We start from the raw sequence: 14939 nt of genomic DNA, 5'->3' as shown, positions 1-14939 counted from the left end.
CTCATGTGGATACTGGGGTATACTACTGCTACCTGGACACTAGAACAGAGGGTATCTCAGGCTGACCTCAACAGTCATAGGGCTTTTGTCCCTCATTAGGTATGCTTTGCTTTTTGTAATGTCTAAGGATTCTCCCAGCTCAATAGTTAGTTACCAAGAATAGTCAAATAGCCATCAAGTGGGCTGTAGGTCTAGCAACTAACTTAGCACATTCATTCCAACCCTAATGGGACCTTTACATCTAAACTGTCCAGACAAGAGAGGTGATGTCCAGCAAGAGTTATTGGTAAGGGACCAAGCCAGGACATAGAGCCATCCGATTCATCCCTACACAGTAGCATATCCCCAGTCACAAGCCTATATAGTCCCTCTGCTTTACCGTTTCCCTTGGACACATGATTATCCTTGCAGCATCTGTTCTGTATCCATCTTGCTTTCACCCCAAGGATGAGTGAATAGTGACACTGCCAAAGGGGTAATTCTTGCTGAAGGCTTAAGGGATTTGTGGGCAAAACACCAGCTCTCAGTAGGTGGTGGTGCAGGGCTCCACCAGGACACACAGTGCCAGCACTGGAGCAGGCGCTGCCGAGAGCATGAGAAGCAGATGGGCTTTCTTATGCTTACAGCCACCCCCACAGGCTACACTTCTCAATGTGTTCCTGACAAGAAGGCTGCATGGGCTAATCTGTTAGACATGTCTCCTCTATAGATTGTCACCTGTGGCTAAACAAGGATCATCACTCCTAAAATCCCAGTCACCACCACTTAGAAATTCACACTGCAGCTCTATCAGGCAGCATCTCTGGTTGGAGGCACACAGAGGGATGTGACTAACCAACACCTCCCCACCTCACCAAATGGGGAAACCCATCTTCACTTGGCATCACATTACATTCTAAAGTTTCCTGCAGTGTTTTCTTTAAGTACATGATTTTTTTTACTATTGATATAGAATTCGACAAGAATATATTTTATTTTTTTCATAAACGTTTTAACAAAAATATATTTTTTCCTTAACTTAAAAATAGTTTCAGAAAGCAAAAATTCGGGTTGTTATAATTCATTACACATTTTACAAACAGTACAGGGAAGCAGTCAAAAGTGTGTGAAGTGACGGTGCATTCACTTCAGAAGCTTGACTCTGTCCTTCAGCACCTTAAAGGTGGGGTTCTTGCTAATTTTCTTGTTGAAGATGGCCAGGAGCTCCTCCTCTGACATGTGATGGTCGCTTGTCACTGCGTGGTACTGAGCTATAACCTTTGCAAAGAGAGACAGATGTCAGATATGGAGGCCTGTTGTAGATGTGCTTGGCAAATCTACCTGTCTAGGCTTCTTTGGGGTTGAAGTACACGGAAAAAGGTGCAGATGTGGGTCCACATTACAAAATAAAAGAAGCCCAGAAGCTGGTCACACAAGCATGTACTGCTTGTGAAGACCCAGCAGCTGCCCATGTGTACACAACTGCACGTCACACACAGCTACAGAATTTTTTTAAAAAAGGCGTGTGTGTGTGTGTGTGTGTGTGTGTGTGTGTGTGTGTGTGTGTGTGTGTGTGTGTGTGTGTGTGTGTGTGTGTGTGTCAGGTGAGATGGCTCAATGGAAGGGACTTGCCGTGCAAGCCTGATGACTTAGTTCAATCCCTAGGGCTCAAATGGTGGAAGGAGAAAACACTCCTTCAAGTTGTACTCTGACCTCCACATTTATGCACACACTCTCATAAGTAAATAGATGCAATAACTGGAAAAAGCACCAGCAACCATTTAATATCAGCAAAAGAGAGCAAAGTATCTAGAAAAATTACTTCTGGTCATTTCCAGTACAGTCAACTGTAGACAGTACATGCAATCTTCAGATAGGTCCAGAGTCAGAGAGCTACCCTAGCTTGGCTGCAGGAGAGTGGGCTTGTTCCAGTTGCACATGTGAACAGCTCTTGACGTCTGTCAGTCTGTCTGTCTGTCTGTCTGAGTGTTTCAGGTTAAACAACACACATACACATTTAGAAACAACCCCTTTCCAGGTGTTCCATGCCTTATTTTGTTGCAAGACGTACCTTTTTCTTTAACTTTTTGATGGATATCTCATTGTCTGGAGCCTGTTTCAGAACGGCTTTAATGGTCCCCTTCCAGTTGAATTTACCTACAACGCAAGGAATGATGAATAAGGCCTTTTGTCTTGCCACCAAAGGGCAAAGAAAAAAATGTCTTCACAGTTGTGTGCTTCCTGGGAAATAACATGACTCTCCCATGAACAAGACCCCAAGTCATTCGCTAGCCCAGTAGCAGAGGCTTCCAGAGACCAACTGTCTTTCAGAAAGCAATGTACCCAGTATGGAGGGATGGTCCTCACAAGCAGCATGATAGGGACAACCTCTGGGGAGAAAGAATCAAAAGACGCACTGAACTAGGCATCCACATACATCCTGTAGTATAGAAGATGCAGCTGAGTTCAGCCTGCTCCTGCTTTTTCTGCTAGGCCAAACTCTAACTGAATGCCAGACTCAGCAAACCTAAAACACGCAAAGGTGGTGACTGGCAGTGTCTCAGGGCCTACCATGGGACAGGCTCTTCTGCTCCACAGTCTAGATTTGGAGCCAAGAAAGCCAGTGACTGAGAAGGCCACCAGGTACAAGCCAGCCTAGCCCACATCTCAGATTCAGCAAATGAGCAAAGAAAAGGAAGGCCTGTCCACCACCAACACTGACAGCACAACCAATAGCTCTTGGTTAGTGCTGTAGCTATGTTCAACCAGTAACCATTGATAGCCAAGGTCGAGTTTGGGGCAGAATTCTGTCCTCAGAAGGCTGGGAAAGGGACAGTGTCAAAAATGAACAAGAAATACAAACTTTTGTTCATGTTGGTGGGTAACGACTAAGAAGTTGCCTGGTTATGGTGACAGCAGAGGCCACAAAGGGGACCCCTCTTGGCAGTGACAATGAACACCTCTATCTGGCAACAGAATCACCCACTACCTGAAGGTCTGGAGAGAAACAGGAAGTAGGCTGTGGACACAGGTCTGTAATCCCAACTACTTGGAGGCTAGGCAGGAGGATCACAAATTCAAAGCCAGTTAGTCTGGCATATTGAGTAAAGTCAAGGCCAGACAGGACAACTTTAGTGATACTTTTGTCCCAAAATAATAAGAGGTCTTGAATGACGCTCAGTGATAAGACTGTTAGCTTAGCACAGGTAAGGGCTTATTCTGTTCATGCCTTAGTGGGGGGGCGGGGAGGGGGGGGATGTAGCTGGGCATGGTCGCACATGCCTTTAATCCCAGCACTCAGAGGCAGAGGCAGGCAGATCTCTGTGAGTTCGAGACCAGCTTGGTCTCAAGAGTGAGTTCCAGGACAGCCAGGGCTACACAGAAACCCTGTCTCAAAAACCAACTATGTATGTGTAACACACACACGATATATAAAATTATAAATTATAATCAGAAACAAACAAAAAAACAAATCCAACCAGAAAAGGGACAAAAGGCCAATAAGAAAACAAACAACTTAATCCTTAAATCCAGTTTACAAAGTTGGAGACAGGCTTCAAGAGATCCGATTAAGTTGGGCAGTCATTAAACCCCCACGAATGGCTCTAATGCCCATCTTGGCTCATTTCTGTTGGCAGGAGTAGGTGGGAATCTACATGGAGAGTGTGGATTTACCACTTCACAACAGAACTTCCCAATGCAGAAGCTCAGTGTGAGAGGTGCTCTGAGTAAGAGGTGGTATTTAAGAAGAGCCCCCACGGTTTGCATTCTGTCAGTACATACATGGAGAGCTTAAGGGCAGTGGGAGGTAGCTATGGAGTTTCACAGACACAGAAGCAGACAGGGGACAGCTACAACTGTCTAGACCTCAGGACATCTCTACAGGATGAGAAGCAGCCAAGACAGAGATGGGGATGGTGGGAAGGGAACCAGCCTTGGAAAACTTCACTGGGCTCACTGCCAACTAAAGGGCAATATACTGCTATGGTTTGGATCTGTAGTGTCCCCTAAGGACTGGGGTCCAGCTTGGTGCCACTGAGAAGTATAGGAACCCCGACAATGTGGGACACTAGTAAATCTTTGGATCACTCCAGCATTGACCTTCAAGAGGCTGTGAGACCTTAGTCTCTTCTTTTTCCCTTTTTGACCTTTTGAGTAGCAAGGCCCTCCCACAGACCCCAAATCTATGAGCCAAAATGATTGATTTTATAGTTTGATCATGTCAGATATATTTGTTACAGCAATGAAATGATGGCCAACATCTCTATATGTTTTCAACCCAGACTCCCCCTTTTCCTTAAGAAATGATGGAGGCACTGTGGTACTAACCCACATGCCAGGAACACTGGGTTCACTTTAAAATTCTTAGCTGTGCCTCTGATGGGTGTGACCCTGTAAGGATGTGCCTGGCCTATCTCTGCCAGGAGCCTCTTTTTCCTGAACACGTAGAATAAACACAGGCAGTGTTACCTTTCGCTGGAACCTCATGGTCCTCAGTCTCTCCCTCCTCAGGCTGTCCTGACAACTTCATCTTTTTCTTTTTGTTATCAGACTCAACTGTTAGAGAAGCAAAAAGGGTTAGCTGCTTCCAGTCACAAAAGCCCAGGGTGGCATCCGCATGCCAGCTCCCTCCCTACACCTCCCTCTGTAGGTTCCACTATCATGCTTGCTGGAAATGAGCAATAGAAGGCTGATAGTGAGGTCACCTGGACCCCTAGATCTTCTGCCCTCCTCCCTACCTGGTCTAGAATGCGAGGCCTAGCATATTTCCCAGTACCCCAACTCACAGTCCCACTGAACTCAGTGCTCGGGATGAGCACAACACACCTTCTGAGTATTTTCGCCGCTTCTGTTTTCCTGCCCCTGTCTTGGTCTGCCCCTCATCAGCATCTTCCCCAGGGCCCCCATTTCTGTCTGCATCCTCTTCTGAAGCCTGCCCACCCCGGGCCCTTTTCTTTTCTGGTGGGCTGTTGGCCTTGGTGGTCTCCTCCCCACCAGCCTCATGTCCAGCCTCCTGGCCCTTTTTGCGCTTCTTCGTCTTTTGGACCTTCAGGTTTTCTGATTTCAGCTCTTTTTTCTCTTTCTTCCTATTCTTCTGTCGTTCTTCCTTCCTTTCTCTTTTATTCTTCTTTGCCTCTACTTGTTCTTCTGTGGTGCCATTTGTTTGGGCAGATGGAACCTTAGTGGGGATCTCTGCAGATGACTTAGCCACATGGCTGGGTGGCTGCTGATCTTGCTCCTTATGAAGTAAAAACAAGAATCATCTAAGTATCTGGTCTGGCCACACCTATTGTCCATACCGTACTATTTATGACTGTGACACCAACAGCTAAAATTTAGCAATACAAGTAAAGCACGCCAAAGCTCACATCCTGATCTGGAACCCGTTTTCATGATATTAAAGGGTGAAATGAAGCCAGTCTGCAATTTTGGCTCACTGTCACCCTTTATTTAGATGAAGACAGAATAGCCAGATGCAGGATGTCATACTGTGGAACACTAGTTGAAGATGCGTTACATGTGTTTATGCTGTGGAATATTTGTTTAATGATGCAAAGATGTGTTGCATTCTTTTATGTTGCATTTGTTTAACTCTGTGAAGCTGTGTTGCTTTGCCTGCTTAAAACACCTGATTGATCTAATAAAGACCTGGATGGCCAAAAGCAAGGCAGAAAAGGGATAGGTGGGGCTGCCAGAAAGAGAATAAATAAGAGAAATGAGAAGAGAAGAGGACACAAGGAGCCAACCACTCAGCCACCCAGACAGACAGACACAGAAGAAAAGACAGACAGAAAGAAAAGACATACAGAAATAGAAAAAGGTAAAAGCCCAAGGCAAAGGGTAGACAGGCTAATTTAAGAAGAGCTGACTAGAAACAAGCCAAGCTAAGGCAAGGCATTTATAAATAGTAAGTCTCTGGTGTTTATTTGGGAGCTGGGTAGTGGGCCCCAAAGAGCAAAGAAACAAAAACAAAAACAAAAACAAACAAAAAAAACTACAGTGCTAGGGAGCTGTGTCTGCTTCATCTGTAGGACAGGGCATGTGTAACCCTCCGTGTACAGCAGACACAGGAAAGGTATGCAGTGTGTAGTGCAGTGGACACAAGGCTGGTAAGTGCTGTGTAAATGGAACACAGACAAAGGCAGTCACATCATCCTTCTCCAGATGAGATGGCCATCCTTAGGATGGTCACAGACAGCTACCAGTGTAAAGAATGGGAAGTAAAGTCTGCTAGGGTTTGAGTGCCTCTTGCAGGGGCAGACATTGCAGGATGGCTTCGGATTTGATGGAACCAGAAGAGGCAGAACCTCAAGACAGAGGGCCTATGGTAGTTAGGTCATCAGGAATGCTGCCCTCACCTTGTTAGCTTCCTGCCAACCATGTCACCACTTCCAAAAAGGCTCCCATCACAGCACTACCTGTGTCTGCCAGAAGCTAAACAGATGAAACCACCTCATCTTAGACTTCCAACCTCCAAAGTTTGAGCCAGCCAAGCCTCTTTCCTTCACAAAGAGCCCAGCCTGAGGTTGGTGTAGCCCAGAAATCCAAGGCACTGCATGCACTGGCTGAAACAGACTTTCTCTAGTAAGAAAGGGCAACAGGTTCCATGCTAACAGTCCCCTTTCTGCTATATTCCCACTATGCTGATCTCTCAAGATATAGGAGAACAGTTCACTGAACTGCCTGTAAGTTGTGGGCCTCTGCAGAGGGAGGGATAAGGCTGCCCTAGGTGCTGACCAGCCTGGGTTGAGGCATTCAAAAGCATGACAGCAAGTTCCACTCCTTGGTCACAACCAAATGATATGGAACAAGTTACCCAGTCCTCTCTGCAATGCCAAAATGAAGGCAAACCAGACTTCACCTGGTGTACTAACTCAGTCCCCTGGGAGGGCAGCACTGGGAAGCAGACTAACTGTTGAGGATTTCTCAGAAGCTGACAAGGCTCCCAGGGAAAAGAAGCTTAATGTGAATGCAGAAACAGACCCAGGAGGAGGAATGGGAAACACCCTTTACCCTTTCCCTACGACTGTCTTCTTCTGGTAAGTTATTATAATATATTAGCCAGCTTCCCATTGCCATAACGAACACCTGAGGTGACTAGCTTAGAAAACATTTAGCTGATGATTTTGAAGGTTCCTGTCCAAGACTGAAAAGCTGTGGGTCTCAGGCAGGGAAGTAGCAAGGTAAACCACTTGCTTGTCATAAATCTGAAAGCAAAGCGAACAAGGAGCTGAGGTCTCAACATCCCATCAAAGGCATGTCCTCAATGTCCTAACTTCCTCCCACCAGGCCTCACTTGCTAAAAGCTCCACACCTCCCAATAGTGTCAGAAGCTGACGAGGAGACTTCAACACATGGGCCTTTGGGGACATTCAATACTAGTCTTGCTGGTTAGAATTTTAGAATTTAATGCTAATGTAAATAACTTGCTGCACAAGACCAGTCAGAGCATACTCCTGCTTTCAAACCACTGAACATAGTTCCCAAACAGGATGTACATGGGTGCTGTAATTAACAATAGAACCAACAACTTGTATGAAGAACAGCAAGCCAAGTTCTGTTCCTATGGTTCACACCTAGGGGCTCTCTACCCAATTACTTTCAATAGTCGGTTAATGGTTCAAATGCTCTCCCTGTAGCAGAAGCAGGCCCAGGCTGACTGACCACCCATTAAATACCCACAGTATAGCTACAACATGCAGGGAGGTGGTCTGGGGCCCCACACACTCTTGGCTGAAAGATGTGTTGCCCTCGGCCTGCTTAAATTTCTCTCACAGCACCAATCCACTTCCGAGATATTTGAGGTCTACAATAAGTAAGGAATAACTAAGAAGTGTATAGTAGCACAGATGTTTTCGATTAGAACACTGAGGATCCAAGGCTAAGCTAAATAATGTGCATACTCCTGCTTTCAAACCACTGAACATAGTTCCCAAACAGGATGTACATGGGTGCTGTACATTGATCAAACACAGTGGAGTCCAGTCAGTCAGACATCAAATCCTGGGTCACTCCCATTTACCCAGCCCGACCGCTGTGCCAATCATTCTACAAAAACTTGTCCCACTGCCCAGCATGCTGAATGCTGAAGGCTGAATGCTGTCCTGCACACTGTCCAGGTGCTCCTACCTCATTCCTGCCCATCAAAGAGAGAGCATGGAGGCTCTCTGGAAATGCCATCTCAACCACCATACACAGCACCCCATTCCATTATTCCCAGTTGTCTATCAGACTGTAATTGCAAGGCAGAGTGGACTCACACTGCTGGACGCTTCAGAGAAGATGTTCCACACCTGCTCCAGAATAGCATCACTGTGCACTTTCAGGCTGTTCCTCATCCAGTTCTGTAGATATAAAGAGAAAGCCGTTGTCGCCTCTGACAGGTCACTGATGGGCCACACCTCAATTTGGGAACAGCATTTAAATCCATACCTGAAATTTTGCCTTTTTTCTGGGAACATTGTCAAAAGCACTGATTTGCTGCAAAAGTTCTCCAACCTTAGGGCTGACATTGGGTTTCTTTATTAATTCATTAATTTTCTATTTAAAAAAAGAAGAAGAAAATGAACTGACATATTGGCTTGGCCAAAGGGCTCTCACCTTCAAAGCCAAGATTCTATATTTACATCTATGCATAATGACAAATACTCTCCTATTCCACACAGCACTGATGCCCTGGCCAAAGCCTTCCTAACAGAAGGAACAAAATCAGGTCAAATATTCACAGGCAGCATTTGAAGGAATATGGTCTTGCTTGCAGAAAGCTCTAGAGGGGGCAACCAGTTAGAATTAACAACTCATTCAGCAGAGCTGCAGAATACACAATTCTTAAAAAGCAAGCTGCATTTTTACACACCAACAAAAACAATTCAAATGTGAACACTGGGAGAATTTCATTTGCAATACAATATTAAGATGTCAACCTGAAAGCCATAGCAAAGTCCAGTTGTACATGTCAACTAATTCACATGGAACCCTGAGGCACTCCAAACACAATAGCAATCTTGAAATAAGTTGTTTTTTTGTTTTGTTTTGTTTTTTAATTGGAAACTTACTACAAAGCTACAATGATCCAAAGAGTGTGGTACTACTGCCACAAAGACCACTGGAAAATGCAGGAACAAGCCCCTGAGGATATGGTTAAAGGGTTTTTGACAAGGATATCAAGCCTAGTCCAGCTTGAAATGGACTCCTTTTCAACAAATGGTACCAGGAATAGTGGATCCTAACATGGAAATTAAATTGGACCTCATGTTACATAAAAAATAGCCCCAAATGTATCAAAGAACTTCAAAATATCTAATCTGGTAATGATTTCTTACACATGACACCAGATAGACAATATTGAGGGCCAGCAGGATGGCTCAATGGGGTGCTGTGAAAGGTGTTTTTGTGGAGGTTAGAGGACAACTTGTATCAATCACTTCTCTGGTAGTAGGTGAGTCCTTGAGGACTAAACTCAAGTTCTCAGACTTGGTGGCCAGCACCTGCATCCTAGCTGAGCCACCCTGCCAGCACTATCACATCTTAAAGATTTCAGCAGCTTCTCAACTGGGTAGCCACTGTTAAGTCCTTCATGAGGGTCGTGCCAGGATTATGCACCGTCAAGAGAGCCAACACCCCAAGTTTACACTCACACTCTGGCACTCAATGGGGGAACTAATTTGATTTTCAAGAAAATGCAGTCTCCACAAAGGTGCTATGTTATCTGTACAGCAATCTCCCCTTCTTTCAAAATGGAGCTCACTGCTTTTGTAAATATTTTCATTGTATTTAACTAGAAAATTCCTTACATTTCTGAAACTTTTAACTTTGTTCAGATGTGTTCAGATGGTTTAAACTCTATGGTTCAGTTTCATTTTACAGCCAAAAGAAAGTTAGCAGGAACCCACGAATATGCTGAGCACAATTTATAAAACACAGAAGCCAAAGATAAACAAACCACAATTTTATCTTTCTCAAGATGTTCTCACACTTGTGCTCCACCCCAAGGTATGCTGTCTCTGGGACTTGTCTGCACAGGTGGCACTTATAGAAGTGTGGGATGAGTGACAGGCTGGACAGAAACACTTACCTGAATCCATGCCTGCTGCTTTGCATCACCTTTATGTGTCTTGGCTTCATAGTCTTTGCCTCCATACTTCTGATTTTCACTGATGCACTTCACGTGGCTTTTATAGTCATCACCCCTGCAGAGGGAACCACGTCTTATCACTAGACTGACAACGTGCTAATGGCTCTCAAAGAGTACACTGCTTACTCTTTGTGATTTTCCATACTTGGCCAACTGCACAAACAGCCTAATTATTCTGCTTTTTTGTTGATTTCTTCAGAGCAATGAGATCTGACAGAACCACAACAAAGTGCCACCTCCCCGCCCTGTAACGCCCAGAAAGTCCCTTATTCTGAGTGCTCACTTCCTTGCATTGGATAATAAAGGAAGCAAAATTCTAGCCAGGGTTCTGAATGATTAAATTTTCTCTAAAAACTTTTTTGGGGGGGTGGTGGTGCTGGGAATTGAACCTAGGGCCTCATGCATACCAGACAAGAGCTCTGCCACTAAACTATAAACTATATGTTCCTGAAACTGTGTGTGTACTAAGTTACTAGCCCCAAATTCTCTAACCAACAGGATCCTGTCCCTTTGGTCTTCAATTTAACAAGTCCTTAAAATGAAATGGCACTCCCTGGAGAATCACACCAAGTTTAGTCAACAGACACTAAGGTTTCTTTTTTGTTCTCTGTCCTCAGTTTGCTCCTCTATCTTCCCAAGCTTTGTGGGGTCTGGACTTCTATACCTGGATCTAAGTATCAGAACTTACCAGAAATCTTTCCCACAGTCAATGCAAGAAAGACATTCACAGTTTCTGCAGACAGATACGTGCTTTTCCACCTGTATTTTCTTCACTGATTCACCACATGCATTGCATGTAAAAAATACCATTTTTGGTTAAATGACTAAATATTCTACCTGAGACAGGTTTGAACTCTTGCCCTAAAAACAAAACAAGATAAAGATATTATAATAAGCAGAAACTTCTTCCAATACATGAATTCCACAATAAAAGAGCATTATCAGAAGAACCAGCTGAGTGCTCAGCACAAGCCAGGAATTATACTCAGGAGCTAATGTATTGAGCCCTTGCAATGAGCTTACTGGGGAAGGATGTCATGGGTCAAGGTTTCTAAGAGGCCACAGTGGCATAAACTTGCCCAGGAGAGCATAAAAAGCTTTAAGCCTGGCAGATTAGCAGCATAGATAAAGCTTTCACTAATGATTTCAAGCACTCCCCCTTATATAAAATGTACAAAATCAAAGTGTTAACAAGCACCACAGTGCAGGTGTGCAGTGCATACTGTAACTGTGACTACAACACCAACAAAGCAAAGGGGCAAGCAGCAGAGTTTAGCAAGTGGAGAAGCTAAAGAACAATTCCACTGAAGACTAAAAATGATTCCTACATGCTCAATGATGGAATTACAAATGTTAACATGAAGACATCCCCTTGGCCTCAGTGGACAGGGACAAATGAACTCATTCTATTAGGGTCTGTGTACATCAGGCAGGAAGAAAGAAAAGGAACCAATTATGGTCACCCCCAAACCCAGATGTGCCAGCCTCCTTATGTGCACCCAGTATGGAGGGCATCTACACACACATAGCCAGTTCACATTGCATGCATGCTACTGTACTCTGCAAACAGATCCCTAAAGTGTTACAATTGCCACAGTAACTTTCCATGCTTACATAGCCTTTTATAATCACTGGTCTTTAAAAGAGCAGTGATGTTCTTACTAAAATGGGCTTTGTTCAGCCCAAATACCGAGAGCTGCCTAGTCCAGCACCCATTTCCTCAGTATGAAATGAAGGTTAGGACCAAGACACACAGGACTTGCTTCTCTGCTTCCTGTGAGAACTCCTTACCACTGAGATTTTACAGTAAATTCTCAAGCATGAACTCCATTCCAACCCCCCACCCCACCCCTTGCAGTGCTGGTGAGGTCATACCAAAGCAACATCAGGACTGTTTTCTTCCATTGAGCTCTAAATGGAAATGTCCATCCTGGTATACAAAGATCCCTCTGCCTCGTGGTGTACTGTTGGACACTGGTTCATTTTATATGCTAGACACAAATCAGAGGTCCTTGACACTAATGTCTTGTGCCTCCCTCCTTAGCTTGGAACAGAGCTGATTAGCGAGGGAAGGCATGTGGACAGCTACTGCCTGGCACCAAAGGCGGAATGAGGCAGATAACAAGTATTGTTGCCTGGTTTTTGTAGAGACATGTGAAAAAGTCAGAGCTCAGGGAATCTGGGGTCATGTTTAATGCTTACCACAGCCTGGTTTCTGAGATGTTTACTATCACTTTGTACAAGGCAGATGGAGGTAAATAAACCCAGGCAGCAAAGGCAGCAGTTCTGTCACCTAAGTGAGAAAACTTGGGAACAAAAGCTGACTTCTCTGGACCTTGTCTGGACATTCCTACACATTTAAATAAGAACAAAAGTTACTGATTAGATACCAAGAGCTGGACTGCTATCATAGCACAGGGAGCAGCTGCTGCAATAGCTAAAGGAGCCACTAAAACTCAGAAAGCACTTCCACAATTGAGGCTACAAAGAAAACACCCCTCCAACTTAACATGGCTTAGAGCTTTCAAACTTGCCACCAAGGACTGCTGTCTCTGGCCAAGGGAGGAGAGGGCAGACTTCAGCAAACCTTGAGATCCACGGGTCTGTTGGTTGGGAAAGACCAGAATTAAAGGCCCAAGAAGGACACCGGAAACAAGATACAAGAAGTGACAAAAGTAGTATGCCAAAAAACATGCTTACAGCATCTATCCATAACAGGTCTCCACAGTCAGGGCACAGTGTGAACCCAACTCAGGGGAAGTTTGGAATGAGGTCATATGTACAACTGAAGCACCAGTCTGGAACCGTGCTTTTCTCCCTATTTGACATGAAACTAGGCTAACAAGATAAGATCTATAAGGAGCTTATTCATGATCCAGGGAGGACAACCCAGCCCCAGGGTCACCTTGGCTGTACAGGTCATTCACAGCACATTCACATCTGGGGAAAATATCTTTCATTTATGAGCTATATGTAGCACACACTACAAAGAACAGTAAGGCTCAGAATCACAAAAGCCAGCTCAACTGACTAGCTAGTAGGATCCAAGTCTTAGTCTAGGTTGCACAGCATCACAAATGTAAAAGCTACAAGCTACAAACGGAACCTGGGACTAAGTGAAGACAGCAATGTCCTGTAGTGTCCACTGCTGTGATAAACACCATGACCAAGAGGAACCTAACAAGGCCAGAGGTCAACCTCAGGAGTCACCCCCCCCCTCTCTAAAAGACTTATATGCCTAGTACTCTCAGACATCTTAAGAAGGCATTGGATGTCTTGGATTTTGGGTGCTGGGAATTGAACCCAGACCCTCTGAAAGAACAGCAAGTACTCTTAAGCACTAAGCTATGTCTGCAGCCCCCCACCTTGTCTCTCACTGGGAGTTGAAGGGTTTGCTGATTAGATCAGGCTAATTGGCTAGTGAGCAGCAGGGATTCATCACCATGCCCTGCTTTTTAACCTGGGTGCTGGGCAAGAGAATTCAAGTCTTCATGCTGGTGTGGCAAGCACTTTACAGACTGTACTAGCTCCCCATTCTTATCATACTTTTTTACTTATGCGCACACACTGACTACATCTGCCCCCAAAACAGCACATCTTAAAGGCCAGACAGGCAACTTCAGCACAAGACCCACTGAGCAAGCCACTGCTCCCTTTAAACTCAAGCTCTCCCTATCTATGAAATAGGGACTCAACCCACTCTACTAGAGACAGGAGAATTCCCAGAATCACAGGTGCAGTATAAGAGAAGAAAAGACAGGCACATACTTAACTTCCTGGGACCTGAGGGAAGACCATGAGTGGGGCACCTGTTTCCACCGAAGCTCAAAGAAACCAAGCTATGCCCCTGCCTTGAAGTTCGAGCCTCCCCACCACAACCTCACCTGAATAACTACATGAATTGGGCATTATGGTAGACACTAGGAGCCTGACACAATTTGAGCAAGTCCCGTGTCCTAGGCCCTCAATGGCCAGAAGTTAGGCTTGCAGGCAAACATACCCCTTTTGCCTCTGTCCTAGGAGGTAGCGGCTATAGGAAATTCCTGACATTTTTTCTTTTCCTTTTTTATTTGGTTTTTCGAGACAGGGTTTCTCCGTGTAACTGCTCTGGAACTCTCACTCTGTAGACCAGACTGGCCACGAACCCATAGAAATCCGCCTGCCTCTGCTTCCCGAGTGCTGGGATCAAAGGCGTGTGCCACCACCTGCCCGCAATACTGACATTTTCTGAGCGACTACTATATGCCAAGCTTTTTACCCGTAATCTTCACACACACCCCAAGTTAGGTTCTCTAGTATCCCTTTTGTACAGACGTGGAGACGAGCGCAACAGTGTTAAGTAGCTTGAGTTGGAGATTTGGAGATTCGCGCGCACTTCTTAGGTCTTTGGTCCTCTGCGCTCCAGGAGCCGTCAGGCCCCTCCTCAGGACCGAGTTCTCGAGACTCAGAACAGAGCCTTCCCCCCAAGAGGCAGCAGGTCTGAAGCCCTGTGCGTTGGGAAACCAACCATGCCATCTGGCCGGCCTCGACGACCTCTCTGACTAAAAACCGGGACGCAGTTTCTCCCGGAGCTTCAGGATTCCAGCCTTTGCCGCGAGCGGGTCTGCAAAGAAGGCGACTTTGCCGCCATCGCCCTCCCTCAGGCCCCGGGCTCCAAGCCGCCGCCCTCACCTCTCTGCAGACTCCGCCAACGGTCTTAACCGGCCGCCGGGAGCACGTGGAGCCGCAGCCACCGAGTGCAGCGCCGCCACCGGCTCTCCCAGCTCACCCGCGCAGAACCCACGACCGGCAGGCGCGTGCCAATGAGCATGCGCGTCGCGGCCAC

General features: G+C 45.6%; 1 protein-coding gene across 2 annotated transcripts; it reads right to left on the bottom strand.

The window, feature by feature from the left end:
* Positions 1-949: 949 nt before the first annotated feature.
* On the bottom strand, positions 950-14923 carry Lyar (Ly1 antibody reactive). Of its 2 annotated transcripts, XM_027387040.2 has the most exons (10): positions 14786-14923; positions 12317-12464; positions 10803-10975; positions 10055-10169; positions 8413-8520; positions 8241-8324; positions 4807-5218; positions 4450-4536; positions 2051-2136; positions 950-1257 (listed from the first exon to the last, which is right to left on the bottom strand). In XM_027387040.2, exons 3-10 carry the CDS (start codon positions 10922-10924, stop codon positions 1123-1125), a joined length of 1149 nt encoding a protein of 382 aa, XP_027242841.1. In that variant the 5' UTR covers positions 10925-10975; positions 12317-12464; positions 14786-14923; the 3' UTR covers positions 950-1122. The 2 variants fall into 2 exon arrangements, with proteins under 2 accessions (XP_027242841.1, XP_027242840.1); XM_027387039.2 differs by lacking the exon at positions 12317-12464 and having other exon boundaries at positions 14786-14922.
* Between the last annotated feature and the right edge of the window lie 16 nt (positions 14924-14939).

The sequence above is a fragment of the Cricetulus griseus genome (assembly GCF_003668045.3).
Source record: "Cricetulus griseus strain 17A/GY chromosome 1 unlocalized genomic scaffold, alternate assembly CriGri-PICRH-1.0 chr1_1, whole genome shotgun sequence".
Lineage (NCBI taxonomy): Eukaryota > Metazoa > Chordata > Mammalia > Rodentia > Cricetidae > Cricetulus > Cricetulus griseus.
Note: the sequence above shows the minus strand (reverse complement) of the source record. Positions and strands in the feature narration are given on the sequence as shown.